Source organism: Diabrotica virgifera, chromosome 3 (assembly GCF_917563875.1).
Source record: "Diabrotica virgifera virgifera chromosome 3, PGI_DIABVI_V3a".
Taxonomy (NCBI): domain Eukaryota; kingdom Metazoa; phylum Arthropoda; class Insecta; order Coleoptera; family Chrysomelidae; genus Diabrotica; species Diabrotica virgifera.
The window spans coordinates 154,603,226-154,623,592 of NC_065445.1; the positions used below are offsets into that span (position 1 = coordinate 154,603,226).

The window sequence follows — 20,367 nt, forward strand, 5'->3', positions numbered from 1 at the left end:
CACTGTATATAACGTTGCCCGAGAGCATTTTCAGTTGTTTCGGCCAACGACCCCTAACCCGACTGACATTACGATGTTACAACGTTAAGTAATATCTTTAGTTATATGGGCAACTAAGTTATTACTATTGTGACAACTACATATCACAGTCAAGTTTTTTCAACAATCGCAACTACTTAAAAACGTTATAATGCTAAACTAATTTACGCCCATGGGTTTTCTGGCCGACTAGGTAGTTGTCTCTCACGACCACAGGGCCTTTACGTATAGTTCTATAGATATGTGACACGTTTACGGCAACTTCAGGAGCAAAAAAAGAATTTACTTTATAACCTTACTTTTTTCTTATTATTTTATATTTTATTTTGCTGGAAATTTTCGATTTATTTAACAACCTGTTTATTTGTTTTTTATTAGCTGGTTTCTCCATTGTCCATTGTTTTATCAGTAGATTTGATAAGCTCTAATCTTTGTATCAGCTTTGCTAGACAGGGTTGCCAGGCCAGTTCTTACTCTTTCAGTACTATATCCGTTGCAAGATAATTTGGCTGAAACTCCGACAAAATATGTACTTTTTGTACATATTTTGTCTGAATTCCATCCGAATTATCTTGCAGCGGATAGTAGTTTTGCTTTCAAAAAATCAATAGAAATCAGTAGATTCTTTTTAGGCCCTGTAAATACAGTAAAATCTGTGTTAACGGTTACCTGTCAAAATCGCCCGATTTCATAATCAACTTAAAGTAAACATTAAGTAAAGTTCACTTTAAAGTTGACATTTACCCATATATGAATTGTGATAAAGGTAGAGGTACCAACTTACTTAAAATTTAAAAAACTGATTATGAAACCGAGCGTTACAATCATTTTGAAAATTCTCCAAACCAATTATATGAAGATTTCCTTATTTAGATCTGGTATTTACCAGTTTCATTTCTAGACAAGGCGAAAACGGCGGGTTCGAAGGGAAAAATATTCCCATGAATTTTTTTTGCATAATCACATTCGTGAGACATCCCAGAATAAGGTTCACGAAGTCGCCCAAGTGAAAAGTGGGCCAATTTTTTTTTAACAATTTTTTTTAATCAAATTGCAAGAATCAATATTTTTGGCCCGAGCAATTTTTTCTTTAATTTTTTGGACCATTCTGGACAAAAAAGGTCTCTAATAATTTTTCTCTAAAGTTGATCGTTTTCTAAAGTTGATCGATAAGCAATTTAAAATTGAAAAAAACGAAAAATGGCGATTTTCAAGGCTTAATAACTCGGTTAAAAGTTATTATTATGAAAGTCAATATATGACTAAATCAAAGTTTGAAGCCCCCCTACAAGATCCTGAAGAAATTTTCGTCATTATTTTATTACTAAGCTGTTATTTTTAAGTAATAATAATAAGCGCCATTCACGTGTGCGGGGCTGTAAATGCTGAGTGCGAGAGAGAAGCTATTCCAGCAGTCCTCGCACTCACATTTACAGCAGCGTCAATACGATACAACCACTCATTTTTATTAATTAAAAATAACAACTTAGTAGTAAATTAATGAAACAGATTTCTTCGGGATCATGTAACGATGACTTTAAACTTTGATTTAGTCACTTTCTGACTTTCAAAATAATAATTTTTGACCGACTTATTAGGCCTTAAAAATGGCCATTTTCGCGTTTTTCAAATTTTAACTTGCTTCCAACTCGAAAAAGATCAACTTTAGAGAAAAATTATAAGAGACCTTTTTTGTCCAGAATGGTCCAAAAAATCTAAAAAAAATTAGTCCGTGCCAAAATATTTATTTTTGCAATTTGATTAAAAAAAAATTGTTAAAAAAAATTGGCGCACTTTTCTCGTGGGCGACTTCTTGAACCTTATTCTGGGATGTCTCACGAATGTGATTATGCAAAAATATCTCATGGGAATATTTTCCCAACGAACCCGCCGTTTCCACCTTGTCTATTCTCTGTCCATCTATTATCATCATCTACGTCCTGAATCTTATTTTCGGTAATGACATTGGGAAATTGTAACAAAATGTCTGAAAATTAATTTAGAAATGGGGTGAATACTATTAAAAAGCAAATTTTATTTTAGTGATAACAAAATATTGAAATATACCAAACATCTAATAAAAAACATTGCCTACTAGAATTTTTTAAATAATATCAAAAATATACCAAAACAGTAGATATCTACTAAATGTGGCAACGCTGTTAAGGAGAATGATGCACTTCATTGCACTGGTCACATGACCTCTGTCACCCAATAAGAGAGTGCGTTCTAAAGTGGTTGGGATAGTCGGTCCAGGCCGTGTTTGGTCGGCGATTGGACTTCTCGGTTGTGTCATCCGTCTATGGTTGGTAATAAGGTATATTTTAAGTAATATTGGTAATGTTGTTTAATGCACCATTTTGGTTTTTTTGGGATGTAAAGAAAATAAAAACACAAAATATAAAAAATGCAGGCATTTTCTAATACCTTTAAAAGCACCATCAATACATTAAATTTATACAAAACATCTTTAACATAAATTCTGGCTTTTATATTAAAATTAGATTTTTTAAATTTACATATTTTTTGTTAAAAAGGTGATAAAAAATGAGCGCGTGTGTTTTTTAAAGGTGGAATATCAATATTTGACGGTAATCTGAGATGCGTTTATAAATTTCACATCAGGTAATTTTGTTTAAGTCCTTATTTATGTAATTATATAAATTTAAATACCTGATATGATGTCAAAATAGTTTACTTTTTATATAGGTAAAAAAACATAACCAGTCCGACTCTTTGAGCAACCATTGCACGCAGGCACTTTTTATAGTCGCTTCAGTTGTCTTATGCAACGCTTAAGGTTGCCTAGGCAACGTCAAGACAACTCAAAAATCGTCCACCAAATTAGTGCAGAATTGGGTCGTCTTCTAGGCAATAACAACGTTGTAACAAAACGTTGCCACGCGGTAGACAACGTTGTCGCGTCGACAAATTGCTACTTGGGCACTGATTGTCCTGGTTGACTAATTTATATGTTTAGAAAATAAGAATTAGCCGACTTTTGTTCCAATTTAGATTTACGTTTAGACTTACATTTTTAGCAATATAAAAGACCGAAATGCAGATAACAACATTTATATTTCTCATAGAATCAACATTGAAAAATATCAATTCCTTATCTTATCTTTATCTATTTAATGATGAAAAATGAAAGATCCTGTTTCAACACATGTTAGAACAATAAACAATCCTTTCAAAAATTATGTTAAATAGAAAACTTTCCGTAAAATTTTTCCATACCTTCATAACTACCTACTTATTTAGGGGTGAGTTGAGCTCCTGCAGATATTTCGCGGAAATAAACAAAAACTCCATATTTCGCATTTATCGCATTTATGTTCAAAATTTCGCCGAAATTCGCATCTATTTCGTAAAAACGAAAATTCCGTACCCCTAATAATAATCATGGACGTATGTTTTTTCTGTCACTTCAGGGTTAATGCATTAGAGCGAATTCGACAAATTATGACGCACTGAAAGAAGGGTTTGGGATAAACTGTATGAATATTTACCAGTGAGATTTCACTATTTTTAATAAGTAAGTTTCTATGTTGAAAACTTGAAAAGGTTCGATAATAGACTTAGGAATGAAATTTTGGAAAATTACTAAAATTTCCACATAATAAAATAGATCAGTATGGTAAAATATTATTGTATATTTCTATTCATATCTATAACATTTATGTAACTATAATAAGTAACACATATATATGTTTTGTTACCAATATCACATCTTTATATCATTCGAGTATTCTCCATTTTGATTTCATTAAGTAAGATATATATCCTTATCAATTCTGCAAAGAATAAAGTCAAAATGGACCTATTTTAAAGCTTTTCATGCCAGTTGAATATATTGACATTCAAGTCATAGTGCGGTGGACAGTTACGTTGCCTTCAAAATAATTGTCGAAACTACCATACCTCGCTTTTATTATTGGTAAGCTATTTCTGTATTTGAATCTGTCGTATTCTGGATTCGTCGAGGGTTTTCCTCTACTTCCGAAACGCAAAAGTCGGTTTGTAGCTGAACCAGGAGGCAACACCTGAAAAATACACAGTAAATGTACCTAAATAAATTGTGATCCTAAACTATAAACTATTACAAAAAATTTATTGGAAAAAATCCTTTGTAAAAGGTATAAAATTTTATTAAAATCCCTTTAAAGGCTACATCACAGAACGTTTTCGATTTTAATAAAAAATCATCATCAGTGTTTTATTAGACCTAAAAGTAAGTATAACCGTTTTAATCAATGCAAAGTTGATATTTAAAATTTGTCTAAGGTTAAAGCAGATTGGTTATACTTACAGGTTGAATTCCAGCTGAGCCACCAAAGAAATACTAGGATGAAAACCCTTTAAATGTTGTGTAGTTGCATTACAGGTACATAGTTGTTTGAAACTCCATAGGATGGATATAAATAAAAAAGAATAATGCCCTTGGCCCTTAGGTAAGGTATGGACCTTCCCAATACGTGGGATGTAAATTGAGTTGGTTACATTACGACAATTTAATGGCAACTAAATAGGGCTTTTCATAGATTGTCATTTTTTCAGCTTTTTTCGTATGTTGTATAATGCGTGTATAACATTAATATAAACGGAATATACAACATATGACAGAAGCTCGAAACAAATATGTTGTTCTGAAGCTATTTCCTTGTGGCATTTTTATGATTAATTATTTATATGGGAAATAAGCCACAATTAAAATGAAAAAAAATAATTTTATTAACGTTTCGACGCCCAAATCGGGTGCCGTTGTCAAAATACAAAATATTACTAAAATAAACTAAAGTGTTGTTGCTAAGCAAAAAAAATTCTTCTAATAATTTATTTAATCTCACTCATTTATATTGGCAATTCAGACATATATTATACATTTTAAAGTAGAAGACTTTAAAATGATATTGCCAATATTTATGAGTTGCGTTCCTGGGACGACTTACTGAAAGATAGTTCATTCGATTACATGAAATTAACCCCAACTCAAGAATATCCGTCATAAAAAATTATAGCATGTGATATGTCTTTAAAAAGACAACCAAATGCAACGACAGTAAAATTCTCGCGTTAGAGACTTCATAGTAAATCACAAGGGAAAACCAGGAAAAACCCTGTGATACTATCCCGACATCGTAAGTATTTGGTCTTACATTAATTTACTCTCAAAAAATAATACCAAATTCTGACTTGTAACATGTTTAAATTATAAATATTATTAATAATACTAGATATATAAGTAATACTAAAATATAAAATATGTACTAGCTCGATATTATTGACTTACTAATCTTGGTATTTTCTTTCTATTGACTTCCTCTTTCAGTATGGGTAACCACATCCTACTGCATTCTACCGAGGAATTTGCGACACAATTGGTTTCATTTAGCATAATTAGAGCCGCTTCTTTGATTTTTCTCTTTTTACTATCTGATTCTTTCAGGACTATACTTGAATCTCTCCACTGAACTCTATGTTCATTATCCCATGCGTGTTGACATATTTGAGATCTCTCAAATTCTCTATTTTTAATATAAGATTGATGTTCACTTATTCTAACGTCTAATGGTCTTGATGTCTCACCTAAATAAAATTGTTCGCATTCACAAGGTATTTTATAAATGCAATTTTTTGTTCTTTCTTGATCATTGTTAGGTTTAGTTTTAGATAGAATAGATCTCAATGTGTTTGTTGTTTTGAATGTTGTTGAAATGTTGAATTTATTTCCTATTGTTTTAAGTTTCTCGGATAGTCCTTTTATATATGGTATTGATATTTTCCTCGTATTATTTCTGGTGAATGTTGTAGTATCCCGTTCTAAGTTGTTCTGTTCCATTCGATCCAATCTTGACAATTCCTTATTTATAAACGATAAAGGATAATCATTTTTTAATAAAACAGATGTTAACAATTGTTTTTCTGCTAAAAAGGAATTTTCGTTAGAACAAGTAATTTTGGCTCTATCATATAAGGATTTAATGATTCCCTTTTTAACGTTGATGTTGTGATTTGACTTGTAATTGAGATATCTGTTGGTGTGTGTTGGTTTTCTATACACTTGAGTCTCATATCCAATATCCTTCTTTGAGATCAAAACATCGAGGAAAGGTAGGCTGTTATTGTATTCCTTTTCCATTGTAAATTTTATTGTCTCTTCTTGATCGTTTATAATATTCAGGAATGTATCCAACAATTCTGATCCATGAGGCCATATTGAAAACACATCATCTACATATCTCCACCATACTTTAAAATGTATAATATATGTCTGAATTGCCAATATAAATGAGTGAGATTAAATAAATTATTAGAAGAATTTTTTTTGCTTAGCAACAACACTTTAGTTTATTTTAGTAATATTTTGTATTTTGACAACGGCACCCGATTTGGGCGTCGAAACGTTAATAAAATTATTTTTTTCATTTTAATTGTGGCTTATTTCCCATATAAATAATTAATCATCGAAACAAATATATTAATGTATATTAATAGCTCGTGTATATTAATATTATACACGGATTATACAACATATGACATAAGCTCAAGACAAATGACTGTGAATGAAAAACCCTCTGAAAATTAAGTGATGTTTCTGAAAGTTGTAAAAAACAAACTGACAATGTGACGTTGAGGTTACCCAGTATTACTACAGCCAACTAGTTGTAATAAAAGATTTATTAAAATTATAACAGTAATAACAAACAACAACAAAGTTGTGGCTTTAATCATTTTAATTACATTTACCGTAAAATTATATAAGATGTGGACTATAAAATAATTTTATAATGACCGTTGGGGTAAATGAAGTATGAGCCAGAATGTATGCAATCATCCATGCTTAATTCAAAAAGGAATTTGATTTATTAATATTAGCGAATAACAGATCCAGTTATGTTAAAGGGCATCTGGTACCAAATAATTAATAAATTATGTGAAAATTTACTAAGATGTTTTATTTAGGTATATGAATTAGTTGATGATTGTGGTTAGTATTTGAAATTGATTAAAAATACAAGCAGGCCTAACTGTGTTGATGAATGATTAATTTTTACTTAAAATTAAAAAGAGGTTGTTGGTTTAATTGTACTAATTGATGTGACTGAAAGTAAAATAGAGAGACTGTAATATGTGTGAGTCTGATATCAAAGTAGTGATGAAATTAAGATAAGTAGTGTAATTAGAAGAAGAAAACTGTTATGATAAAGTAAAATGTAGACTAATTAGTTAGGTATAGAGTTACGTGACCTTCAATTCTCATTTCTTAAATTAATTTTTGTGACACATATTTTTGAATTAAACATTAGAAAAAGAAAAAGATAAAGATGTGTCTAATCAGATTATTTTGATTGTGGGGGAGTTGAATAATCTTACTGAGTGTTAAAATTAAAAGTGAAAACAAACAATTTTTTTTTCTTTTCCTTGTGGATTTTTTTAATTGTATTTAATTTTATTTAATTTTATTTAATTTTATTTATATTATTTTACACGCCTCTCGATTTTTGAGGTACCTAAGCCAAATAGGATTTTGGGCACGTGAAAACACCGTGCCGAGCGAAACGAAGTATTCACTTCAATAAAACCTACCTGAAGGACTGTGTTCAAAAACTTTGTCTGCTTTTCTGGAGATGTGGGGTTATTAATAACAATCATTGCTTTGTGTTTTCTTTCCAAATCAGCGTTCTTTCGCATGAGCGATTTTGCTTTTTTGTTGAGCAATTCTTGAGCTTCAGGATAGTGAGCTAGAGCCTCGTTAAGATCAGCTTTACTCAAGACAAATAGGTTTGAGTATCCTTGAGACCTGTAATAATAGATCATTAATAGGGGAATCAATATAGAGCGAAAACATGCATTGTTTCGAAAAAATTCAAACAAGATTATATTTTTCTAAAAAAAATTTTGTTAGTTTATATACATATTAAAGTAAAAAGTTCTACTCACAGATTTCGCCGCTAATTATTTATTAATTGTGTAAAACATAACAATTGTTTTGTATAAATAATTTTAAAAATATCGTTGAATTCATCATTTAACATATTTTGATTAAATATGTTTCTATTTTGTTTCTGACTCTGCTGAATCCGAATATGGCATTACGATTTGAAAATTCTTATACAGAAGCTCTTATACAGTATGTCTGCGTAGCTAGGAACCATATGGGAAACATTTTTATTATCAATTTTACGAAAAAAAATTATTCTTCACAAAATGCTCTGCATAGTCTAAAATCCAAAACTCAGCCATCAGATATCAAACTTTATCAATTTTATCAATCAAAAAAATGTTTGTCAAAAATATGAATTTCGTTAAAGAGTAATAGACCTGGATCCCGCGTAAGAAAAAAAAGTTGATTAATAGCAAGCTGAAAATTTGTTAATAGCTTAACGGTGTCTAGTCGGACAAACATTGATGCACGGGAACACTGAAACAGGGGAAGTTTTAACGGTGGAGCTTGATAAACGTGTTTGTGATGGTGAAAAATAGCAAGTTGTTTTTAAATTTATTCAATAGCCAACGTTATATAATATATGAAAAAATGTTTGTCCGACAAAAAGGTTGGGCATTTTAACGAGTCCGACACGTAGAACATGTCACATCACAGGAACTATGTTGGTGATGAATAGCAGTCTGATTTTTGCATGAGAGTTTAATGAAAGGTTAAAAAAGCAATTGGAAGTTCTGTCGGACAAAATGAATGGGAAATTTTCCTAGTCGGACATTCTAAACATGTAACATATAGACAAAAATGTTGGTGATAAATAGCAAGCTAATTTTGATTTGTTTATGTTCAAATTATATTTTGTAACGCAAAAAGTTATATGTCGGACAAAAAGTTTGGGCAAATCGAAGGAAATAAATAAAAAACATTTTTTCAGAATGACTTAAGTCACATATTGATAAAGCTATTTTAGTTGTATGTATATTATTATTTATATTCACATATTTGCATGTGCATATATATACATGCACACTCCGAAAACAGTGAGGTAAGTATCAATACATGTATATATTGCAAAACAATTATTTTTTTGGGTGGAGTTTGTTCTAGATATTCTCAAAATGACAATAAAAAATGTCAAAGAACATGTGAAAGCAATCTCTTAGGGTTTTCTAATTAGGCGCATCAGAAAGTACGGAAAATTTCCTACAAAAAACGTTGTATACATTTTTTTCCATACTCAAATCTTAACCCTGTAAACGACATTGAAAAATGTGAAGAGTCTAACTTCGGTGCTTATAAGGATAGACGTAAATATGACACATTATGCTTAGAAGTATGTATTAGAAGGCTGCATTTGTCAGTGTGACACTTTGTGCTATACAAAGTAGTATTTGAAAGTACATGGTCTCTGAGTTTCTGTTTGCCACGTGTGTTGGAAATTAAAATTTATATTAACTATGGGGTGTTTTTGTGTCTATTTTTGAGTGTCAACAGTTTAAATTTTAAGTCGCCAAATCAAAAGTGAAACCATTCAACGGAACATTTTTGAGTAATTTTCGAACATTTTACAAAGTTAGTAAAATACTTGGTCATCAATTCAATGAGGTTCAGTTGCCAGATAATTGTGAAAGTTCTATTGAATCATTCTTCGTGCTATAATGCTTTGCTTGATTGAAAAAGGGTACCTAAATAAATTATTACTAAAATTGTGTAACGTAATTTTTCTCAACTTTCTACAAATGAAATAATAATGTAATTAATATGTCACATGGCAACAAATAATTTGCTGCCAAAATAAATCGATTAGTTTAAATTTGAAGTTACGATTGCAATTTATTATGAATTATTGTCAAAAGTGACAGTTTTTCTTAAATGGAAATATTTTCATAGACATAAGGGTAGACATTGAATACAGTGCAAAAAGTCGATAGGTGGTCTATCTATCTCTTTTAACAAAGCGATCTCGCGCATGTGGCAGACAAAGATAGCTAGACCACTCAATCCATAATATAATTTGCCTGATCTACTATAAATGTATTACAGTGAGGTATCTAAATAATGTTGACATAAATCGAAAGATATCGATTGTAATTGATTGCAGGTACTTTTGACATAGAATAATCACCCCTTATTGAAATTTAAAAAATATATTTTTTAAATTGTCCGACTACAAAATCTACCCCTTATTTTTTTCCGACAACAGTCATTCTTGGTAAGGAATAATTTACTTAATTAAATTTCGTCTTTGTCGGAAAGCTATTTATCACCAGCATTTTTGTCTATATCTTACCTGTTTAGAATGTCCGACTACGAAAACTTCCCATTAATTTTGTCGGACAGAACTTCCAATTGCTTTTTTAACCTTTCATTAAACTCTCATGCAAAAATCAGACTGCTATTCATCACCAACATAATTCCTGTGATGTGACATGTTCTACGTGTCGGACTCGTTAAAATGCCCAACATTTTTGTCGGACAAACATTTTCGCATAGATTACATAACGTTGGCTATCGAATAAACTTAAAAACAACTTGCTATTTTTCACAATCATAAACTTGTCAGGACAACACGTTTATCATGCTCCACAGTTAAAACTTCCCCTGTTCCAGTGTTCCCGTGCATCAAAGTTTGTCCGACTAGACACCGTTAAGCTATTAACAAATTTTCAGCTTGCTATTAATCAACTTTTCTTTCTTACGCGGGGTCCAGGTCTATAAAGTACAGGGTTATTCACTATATTTTGACCCCCCTCAAAAAAATGTAAAATACAAAAGTTATTCGACTTTTAAATTATGATATTTTGGCATATATATCGTATTAGTGACTTCATCCATTTGGACGTGATGACGTAATCGACTATTTTTTTAAATAGGGATAGGGGTCGAGTGCTAGCTCATTTGAAAAGTTATTCAATTCCCTATTAAGTAATATAAACATTAACATGATTAATTATACAGGGTATCCAAAAAATTTTTTAATTAAATTGATTGACACAAAAAGAAGAATGTATGTAATTTATTTAATTCAAAATACATTCTGCTGCTGTCAGAAAACAGAAATAAATGTTTATTGAACAAATAAACATTACTTTTCACTTAAATTCAATGTTCAAGTTGCCACCTATCTGCCTCTTGGCAGTTTGAACATTGAATTTAAGCAAAAATCAATGTTTATTTGTGCAATAAACTTTTATTTCTGTTTTCTGACGGCAGCAGAATGTATTTTGAATTAAATAAATTACATACGTTCTTCTTTTTGTCAACTAATTTAATTAAAAAATTTTTATAATTATATTGTATTAATTTATTATTTTTTATAACTAATCATGTTAATGTTTATATTACTGAATAGGGAATTGAATAACCTTTCAAATGAGCTAGCAGTCGACCCCTAATCCTATTTAAAAAAATAGTCGATTACGTCATCACGCCCAAATGGATGATGCCACTAATACGATATATATGCCAAAAAATCATAATTTAAAAATCGAATAACTTTTGTACTTTACATTTTTTTCTAATTCTGCAAATAAAGCAGTTTACAGGGGGGTCAAAATATAGTGAATGACCCTGTACATATCTTTATGTTTTAATATACAATTACATCCTTCTAATTGAAAAATTTTTTTTTAATCTTTTCTCAAATTATGGATACCCATCTTCATTTTATTACAATTATGATAACTATTTTATTATCAATTTAACGAAAAAAGTTATTTTTGATAAAATACTATACCCTGTCTAAAATCTAATATACAACCATCAGATATCAAACTTTTTCAATTTTATACGAGGTGTGTAAAAAAATATGAATTTCGCTTAACAGTTAAGTGCCTTTATAGTTCACAATATTTCAATTAGAAGGATGTAATTGGGCATTGGAACATAGTTTTTAATTCCAGATAACTTTTCTTAATAACAATTTTGGATATTGTGAAATAAAAAGGTACTTTACTATTGAGTGAAATTGATATTTCTTGACATACCTCGTATAAAATTAATAAAATTTGATATCTGATAGTTACATCTTAGATTCTACACGATGCAGAGTATTTTATATAGAATAACTTTTTTTCGTAACACTGAATAATGAGTTATCAATAGGTTCCATGTTACGCAGACATAATTTATAAGAGCTCAAAAAAAAGTTTGTTGAACATTTGTTATTGTTGAACCTTATTATTAAATGTATTTTAGGTAAGTTTTACAGAAAAAAGTTTTGATCACTTTGTGTAAACATTTTTTAGCTGGTAATTTTCGTTTTTTGTATTACATTTTTTTATCTGTCTTAATTTTCTCAAAAAGAAATTGTTTTTTTTTTCATTTCTAAAGTAAAATAATTAAGAGCATTTTAAAGACTACATCCTATGTTTTAAAAAAACACCTATAAAATTGTAATAAGTCTGTTCAAACTTGAGAAATACCGTCTTAAAGTGGTAGTAATTCTCTAAAACTACGAAGTTTTCAAAAATTACATTTTTTGAGACGTCGCGTCGGTCGTATCATTTGAATTAAATTTTTGAGATTTTTTTTTTAATGAAACATCGTTTAGTAAGATGTTTGAAAGGTAAGTTGCAGTGGCGTAGCGTAGTGGGGGCGGCAGGGGCTACCAGCCGGGGGCGGCAGGGGCGGCCCGCCACGGGCGGCACTTTTTAGGGGGCGGCAAAATTTAACAATAAATAATAAAAATATTTTGTAAATATTTGAACCATTTTATATTTTTATCGCAACTACAAATTCGGACCGATTGAAAGGAGCACGGAATTTTTCATTACATACTTATTTTGTGACGAATTCGGGGAATTCCTTTTCTTTGAATGATATTTTGTAGCGACTGGCAACAACGTCTATAGTCTATACTGACTTGTGGGAATTCCCCGTTTATGACAACCATCCGCACAACTTTTTTCGGCACTTTAGAACGTTGCCTATTCTTTTTTTTTTTCATCGACACATCGTTGGGAAGTTCTGATAGCAGCTACAGGCAAAAGAAGGATTCAAGACACGCGGTGGAGTGCAAGAGGCGATGCCGTAAATGTGACATGGCATCATTACAAAGACATTCTCGTCACTTTGGAAAAACTGACAGGGGCAGGTGAAAGCTTAAACACTAGGACAGATGCAGGTGCTTTACTAGTTTCGATGCAGTCATTTTCCTTTCTTTGTTTTTTGGGCCTGTGGCAACCGGTGCTACATGAAGTGAATGATGTACAAAAATACAAACAAGGGGACTTGACATAAGATTGTGCGCTCAGAAAGTAAATGCTTTGCAGATGATATTGACAGAGAAAAGAGAGGAATGGGCAAATGGCGCTGTAGGTTATACAAAAATATGTGTGAAGAACTTGGAATTTCCATAAAACCTCGGAGGTGCATAACAAGAAAGCATATTTTCGATGACGGAAAAATGAGTTAAGACGAAAGCTGTTTTCTTCGTTAGATAGAGTTATTGTAGAAATTTGTGAGCATTTTCAACAGCAACAGAATTTAACGGATAAGTTTGTTTATCTAACGCCTGCTATATTATTAGATTCAGACAACACTGAATGTAATCTAGACTACGCATCTGACGAAATTGACGAGCACGGTTTCAAGCTGGAAAAACTTCGACTGCGGACTTTCGTTGCTGTTACAGGCAACGAAATTGATTAATGCAGACTCACTTGAATTATTTAAATTTATTGTTAAATCCAAGCTGAAAGATACTCTGCCCAATATTTTAATAATGTTCCGAATATTTTTTACAGTTGCTATAAGCAATGCCAGCTGTGAGAAGAATTTTTCAAAATTGAAAATGAAAGATATTTAAGATCGACAATAATAATAGGTACTCTAAGGTCTAAGACTAACTAATTTGGCTATTTTGTCTATTGAGCAAGAGGTGTGTGATGCGATAGACATTTATGGTGCAATAAAAGACTTTGCTCATAAAAAAAGTAGACGTATAAATTTTTAATTGTAGACGGAAGTTTTGTTTTTAATTCTAACAAATACTCATATTACTTTTCAATAAAAATAAAAATATAACATTATAGTTTCGTTCTACATATATTCCATATTCTATTTTTTTTTAAATTCTAATTAAAAATTGATTTTAAATTTTGTCGATCGTCAAGGTATATACCCTATTCCACGAACATACGCCTGTTTTGGATTACTTCGACAACGAATATTTTACTGTGCAAAATAAGAAGAACGAAAGTAAATTGCAAATTACATTGTTGTTTATAGGAATAATTATTAGCGCCATTTTCTTTCGTACTTCTTATGTTGCACAGTAAAATATTCGTTGTCGAAGTAATCCAAAACAGGCGTATGTTCGTGGAATGACCCATACCTAATCTTAAGTGATAGGTACCTAAGTTATATCAATGTATCTAATTGGTTAAAATAATTTGGAAAAGTGGAAAGAATTTTTGTATTAATAAACGTGATTGTAAAACTTAGATAAACTTTTTTATTTAAAATCTAACCTGTATAATGCAAAATAATGATGACTGTTCTCGCCGAAAAGTTCTCTATAATTAATGTATGTAATGTTATACAATAAATTGAAATACCTAAATAAGAGGGCGGCATAATTGTCTTCCGCCCCGGGCGGCCGAGACTCACGCTACGCCACTGGTAAGTTGTGCAAATTTGAGAGTTTTATAGGTAAAATTGTATTAGTTACACATTTTAAAATAATTTTTAAACAAAATTCATAAAGTCTCACTTTCCGCCCACACCGTACTTAAATTTTATTTCTTTTTATTATAACCATAAAACTCGGGAAACATGCTGTACTACAAAGGTAATGAAGATAACACCAACAACGGAGTTGGTTTTATAAAAAACAAGAGAATCGTTAGATACATACAATCCACCAAGGGTATATCAGACAGAGTAGCCTACATTATGCTTAAATTAAAAAGAACGTCGTTGAAAATTACGATTGAATTGAAGATATTGAAAACTTCTATAAAGAAATAACACTCGCTGTGGAAGAAAACAAAACTAAATTGACGCTAATAATTGAAGACTTCAATGCCAAATTAGGGGGAAGAATAGACGAAGACGAACACAGAATAGGACAATATGGATACGACGAAAGAAATAATAGAGAACATACATTAATGAACTACTTGGAGGAGAGACAACTTTTTGCTATGAACTCGTTTTTTAACAAAAAATCGCAAAGAAAGTGGACATCGATAAGTCCCAACGGCAATACTAAAAACGAAATAGATTACATCTTTACAACACAAAAAGCCATCATCAAAGATGTTACAGTACTGAATCGTTTCTCAACCGGTAGTGACCATAGACTTGTCAGAGCCAAACTCAGCATTAATAGCCAATTCGAAACAAAAAAGAAAATGGAAAATAGATCGAAACTAGATATGGGAAAACTTAAGAAAGCAAAAGAGGAATATAAACAAAAAATAAGGGAAAGTATACCGGCCACTAGAGATTTGGAAAACAAAAATATCGATGAAATAAATCAGCTATTAACCGATACATTAGCAAAGGCGGGAAAAGAGGTAGCACAAACAAGAATAGAAAAGGGAAACTATATATCTCAGGAAACAAAAAACCTCATGAGCAAAAGAAAAACATTAATAGAACAAGATAAGAGAAACACAGTAGATTACAAAGAGGTAAACAAAGCTATCAGAAGGAACATCAAGGAAAGTTAAAGGAGAGTACAGGAAGAAAAAATAGAAAAAACCATTGAACAAAATAAAAATATGAAGTGCTTAAAACCACAGCTTGGAAGCATACAGATTAATAGTATAAAGAACAAAGAAGGCATAGAGACCAATAATATAGAAGAAATTTTACAAATAACACAAGAATATTATAAAAACCTCTACAATACAAAACAGAAACCAACACAAGAAATCCTTAAGCAACTACAAATAAAAATAAAAAATGTCAATTTCGACTTACAACCAGAAATCAGTAAGAATGAGATAAAAAGACACTCAAGGAGATGAAGAATGATAAATCGCCAGGAAAAGACGGGATAACTGTAGAAATGCTAAAAAATGGTGGGAAAACAACTAGAGAAGTTTTGTACACACTTATGAATAAAATATTACAAAACAAATACCTAACACTTGGAATGAAGCAGTAACATTGTTACTATTTAAGAAAGGAAATAAAAAGGATCTAATGAATTACAGACCCATAACTTTACTAAATGTGATGTACAAACTGTTAACCAAGATATTAACAAACAGATTAGCAACTAAATTAGATGGATACCAGGCAAGAGAACAAGCCGGATTTAGAAAGAGCTTCAGTACAAGTGACCACCTTTTAACGATGAAGATATTAATCGAAAAAGCTAACGAATATCATATCCCTCTATTCATGGCATTTATTGACTTCGAAAAAGCATTTGATAGTGTGGAACACTGGGCAGTAAAGAATTCCCTACAAAACAGCAGAATAGACTACAGATATACCGACTTAATTACAAATATATATAATAAGGCAACAACAACTATTAAGCTAATGAAACAAACGGAGCCTATTAACATAAACCGAGGATTAAGACAAGGAGATACCATCTCGCCCAAGCTATTCAACCAAGCGCTAGAAGATGTGTTCAAACAACTGCACTGGGATGGCTTGGGTATAACATAAACGGGCAATATCTGAATCACTTACGATATGCTGATGATATTGTATTAATAGCAGAAAGAAGTGAAGAATTACAAAGAATGATGGAAGAACTAGATAGAGAATCGACAAAGATAGGACTGAAGATGAATTACAGTAAAACAAAAACCATGACCAATCAACAAGAAGAACTAGTAATTACAGTGGCACAAACAAAAATAGAACAAGTAAAAGAGTATATATATCTAGGACAAATCACTAGATTAAATAAAGAAAATCAGACCGAAGAAAATAACGAGAAGAATAAGATTGGCCTGGGCATCATTCGGATTTTAAAGAACAGAAAATACCCGCAATACCTAAAAACAAGAGTCTTCAATCAATGTATACTCCCTGTTTTAATATATGTCTCTCAGACATGGACGTTTACAAAAGAAAATATGGAAAAAATAGCAAAGACAGAAAGAGCCATGGAAAGCCAAATGCTGAACATTAAACTATCAGACAGGAAAAGAAACGAATGGATCCGTAACAAAACAAAAGTGAAAGATGTCTCTACCCAAGTAGCAAGGCTTAAATGGAAGTTCGCCGGACACACCCTACGGCAGAAGGATGAAAGATGGACTAAGATGATTATACATTGGAGACCGTGGAACCACAAACGAAAAAGGGGAAGGCCACAGATGCGATGGTCAGATGACCTGAAGAAACACACTGGGTCAAAATGGATGCAAATTGCCCAAGATAGAGAGGCATGGAAGAAGAAAGAGGAGGCCTATATCCAAGAATGGATGTTTAGGGCTGATTAGATAAATAGATAGCCATAAGATATATTAATTGTTCTTTTTTCATGTCCGATTTGTAAAATTTCATTTTATCCGTTAGTTAAAGAATTATATTAAAATAACTCAACCGTGCATGTCGCCGAACGCTAGTTTACAGTGCGCCAGTGTTTGTGAGAAGCTATTGTTTAAACGCTATAGATGTAATTTTAGAAAAATTATTATGTAAGATTTTTTTATAAAATTTTCTGAATTTTTCAATGTCAAGTCAGTTTTTTTCTAAGATTTATATTTTCGCAGTTATTTAAGAAAAAAAACAATTAATTTCGCAGTTCATTTCTTTAATAAAAAATGAAGCACCCACTTCTAGAGTATAACTTTTTGATATGTTGTTTATTAAACATTTCTTAATCAAATTACAAAAGTTCTATCTTGTTTGATTTTTTCCGAAGTCAAAATCTCTATTGACTCCCCTATAAGGTAGTGTAACAGACCTGAAATAATTTACAGCAATTTATTCATTACCCTAATTTGTCCATTTATTTTCGAAAATCATTATAGGGCAGTCAATGAGGGTATTTGGCTCCGAATTCCATCCTACTACATCGATTTACTTGATATTTTTACAGTAAGCACAACTAAAATAACAGAGAAACGGTGGATTTTAGGTGTATAATGCTACCAATACTTTTTGTAGTGCTTGAAAAGACCTTTAAAATGAGCAATATTATATGTCAATAACATTCAAACTAAGCGACATATGCTGCAAAAAAATTGACGACTAATGTATTTTAAGAAAAAATGAGAAGTATATTTAACCCCTGATCCACCAGAATCTAAATGCATCGTTTTACTTCTACAATACGGATTAAAAAGTATAAGTTGAACGGGTTTAAAATGAATGGTTTTTGAAAAAAAAATAAGATCAAATTATAGAGCACATTTTTAAATTTTCTTAAAAATCTTCCCTTTTCTCCATGTAACTTTAAAATGATATATCCTTTCCTAATATGACCTAATATATCCTTTTCCTAATAGGTCTAATATGACCTTTCCCTTGTGTAACTAATCGCATTAATTTATATTTTTCATTTCTTAGTATCTACGTAACCTAAGTAGCTTACTTTTCTTTCTTTCATAGTGTTGAGTATTTCTTTTTCCTTTTTCTTAATATTTCCGTGTTTGTTACGTGTTGTGTCCGCAAGGAGTATGATAACGTTTGCATATCTGAGATTATTCACTAATATTCTTTTAATTGATATGCCTTTATTATTGAGAACATACGAAACCCTCTATTCCACTGACCTTTTTAGCCAAGAAACGGTTGAAACTGTCCAATAGCTCTATTAGTGCCTCTTTAAACATTTCTTCTTAGCACATATTTAAAAAGTAGAGGAGATAGTACCGAGATAGATCCTTGTCGTACTCCTCTTCTTATTGGAATCTCTTTAGATTTTTGTTGCTCTACTCGAATTATGGCTTTCTGATACCGGTATTTTGTAATGATTCTCACATCCTGATCATCTATTTCTATATTAGTCCAAGTAATGAAGCTTAAAATAGTACAAAACCTCGCAATTTTTACAGAATGGATCGATTTGCCTGAAAATTTGAGAATAATTAGTGGATAATCCAAGAATAAAAATCTATATGATGTCAAAAGACGCTTTTACCATTTGGGTGGTTGCCACCACATCTTGGGGGTGTAAATTTTTTATTATATTTTGAACGCAAAAGTTGGTAAAAACATTAATTATAAGCAAAAAACGTTCTATATATTTTTTGATAAAATTAATAGTTTTCGACTTATTCGCTATCGAAAGTGTTAGTTTTATATCGAAAAAATCAATGTTTTAATAAGTTTTCTGCTAATAACTCCAAAAGTTTTCGTTTTATTAAAACAACTTTACTTAACAAAAATGTACCTTTTGAAAAAATAAACAAATCCGTTTTTTTTATTCCTTTAAAACCAATAGCAATCGAGCTATACTTTATTATATGTTAGCTCTTCTTGGTTAAATGCTAAATATTGTAGTTTCAAAGTCAAAAGACGGGAAAACTATACATTTTTCGAGGATAACTTGTTCAAACTAATTTAAGGCATTTAAAAATATCTATCTCCAGAAATAAAAAAAAGTATCTAGCTCAAAAATTAAGTGACTTATAAAGAAAAGAATGCCAGTCCCTATTTTTTTCGGCAAAAAACTGATCGGAAGCAACCCCCTAATCACCATCCTAATTAAAATTAGTCATTTTGACCTTATTTGGTCTTCTTTATTTATGTATTATTAATAGGTTCTAGAAGTTTGACCGGCTTAGAGTGATTAGTTTTAAAAAAAATGGAGTTAAAAGCGAATAACGAATTTTTGTAGTTTGGAAAAAAATGGGATTTTCTTCAGAATATAAAGATTAGCGTCAGCGATACGAAAAAATGTTTAAACATGAAATTGTAGCTTATTTAATTTCCAAGAACTTGGTTTGCAAAATTTTTTTCTGTGGCAAAAATTGAGTGAGCAATTGACAATTAAAACTTGTAATAACATGCAAAACCACCTTTACCAACCCTTTCAAAGTCACTTCTTTTGCGACTGAGGATTTTAAAACGATTTAATACTAATATACTTAGAGACCTTGTAAAAACCTACAAAATTCTTTTTTAACAAACTTTCTAAGATAAAAATAAAAAAGTTATGGTTAAAAAATCAATATATTTTTTTGAAAAGAAAAGGAGAAATCCAATTGGAAGCAGAATAATGTAAGTTAGCGGTGTTTTTAGTCATTGACCTTATTCATTCTTCTTTATTTATGTATTAATAATAGATTCTAGAAGTTTGACTGCCTTAGAATAATTAGTTTTAAAAAAACTGGAGTTAAAAGCGAATAAGAAATTTTTGTAGTTTGGTAAAAAATACCATTTTCTTCAGAATAGAAAGATTAGCATCAGAGGCACAAAAAATGTTTAAATATGAAATTGTAGGTTATTTAACTCCC

General features: G+C 30.9%; 1 protein-coding gene across 1 annotated transcript in view; it reads right to left on the reverse strand.

Moving 5' to 3' along the window:
- Nucleotides 1–3,673: 3,673 nt before the first annotated feature.
- The window catches only part of LOC126882593 (cyclic nucleotide-gated cation channel beta-1), a 229,405-nt gene continuing 212,711 nt past the window's right edge, over nucleotides 3,674–20,367 (reverse strand). Inside the window, exons 8-9 of the mRNA XM_050647565.1 lie at nucleotides 7,630–7,843; nucleotides 3,674–4,085 (exon numbers count right to left, since the gene is read on the reverse strand). Of these exons, the coding sequence (XP_050503522.1) occupies nucleotides 3,903–4,085; nucleotides 7,630–7,843 (397 nt within the window). The 3' untranslated portion in view covers nucleotides 3,674–3,902. The remainder of the gene's footprint in view (nucleotides 4,086–7,629; nucleotides 7,844–20,367) is intronic.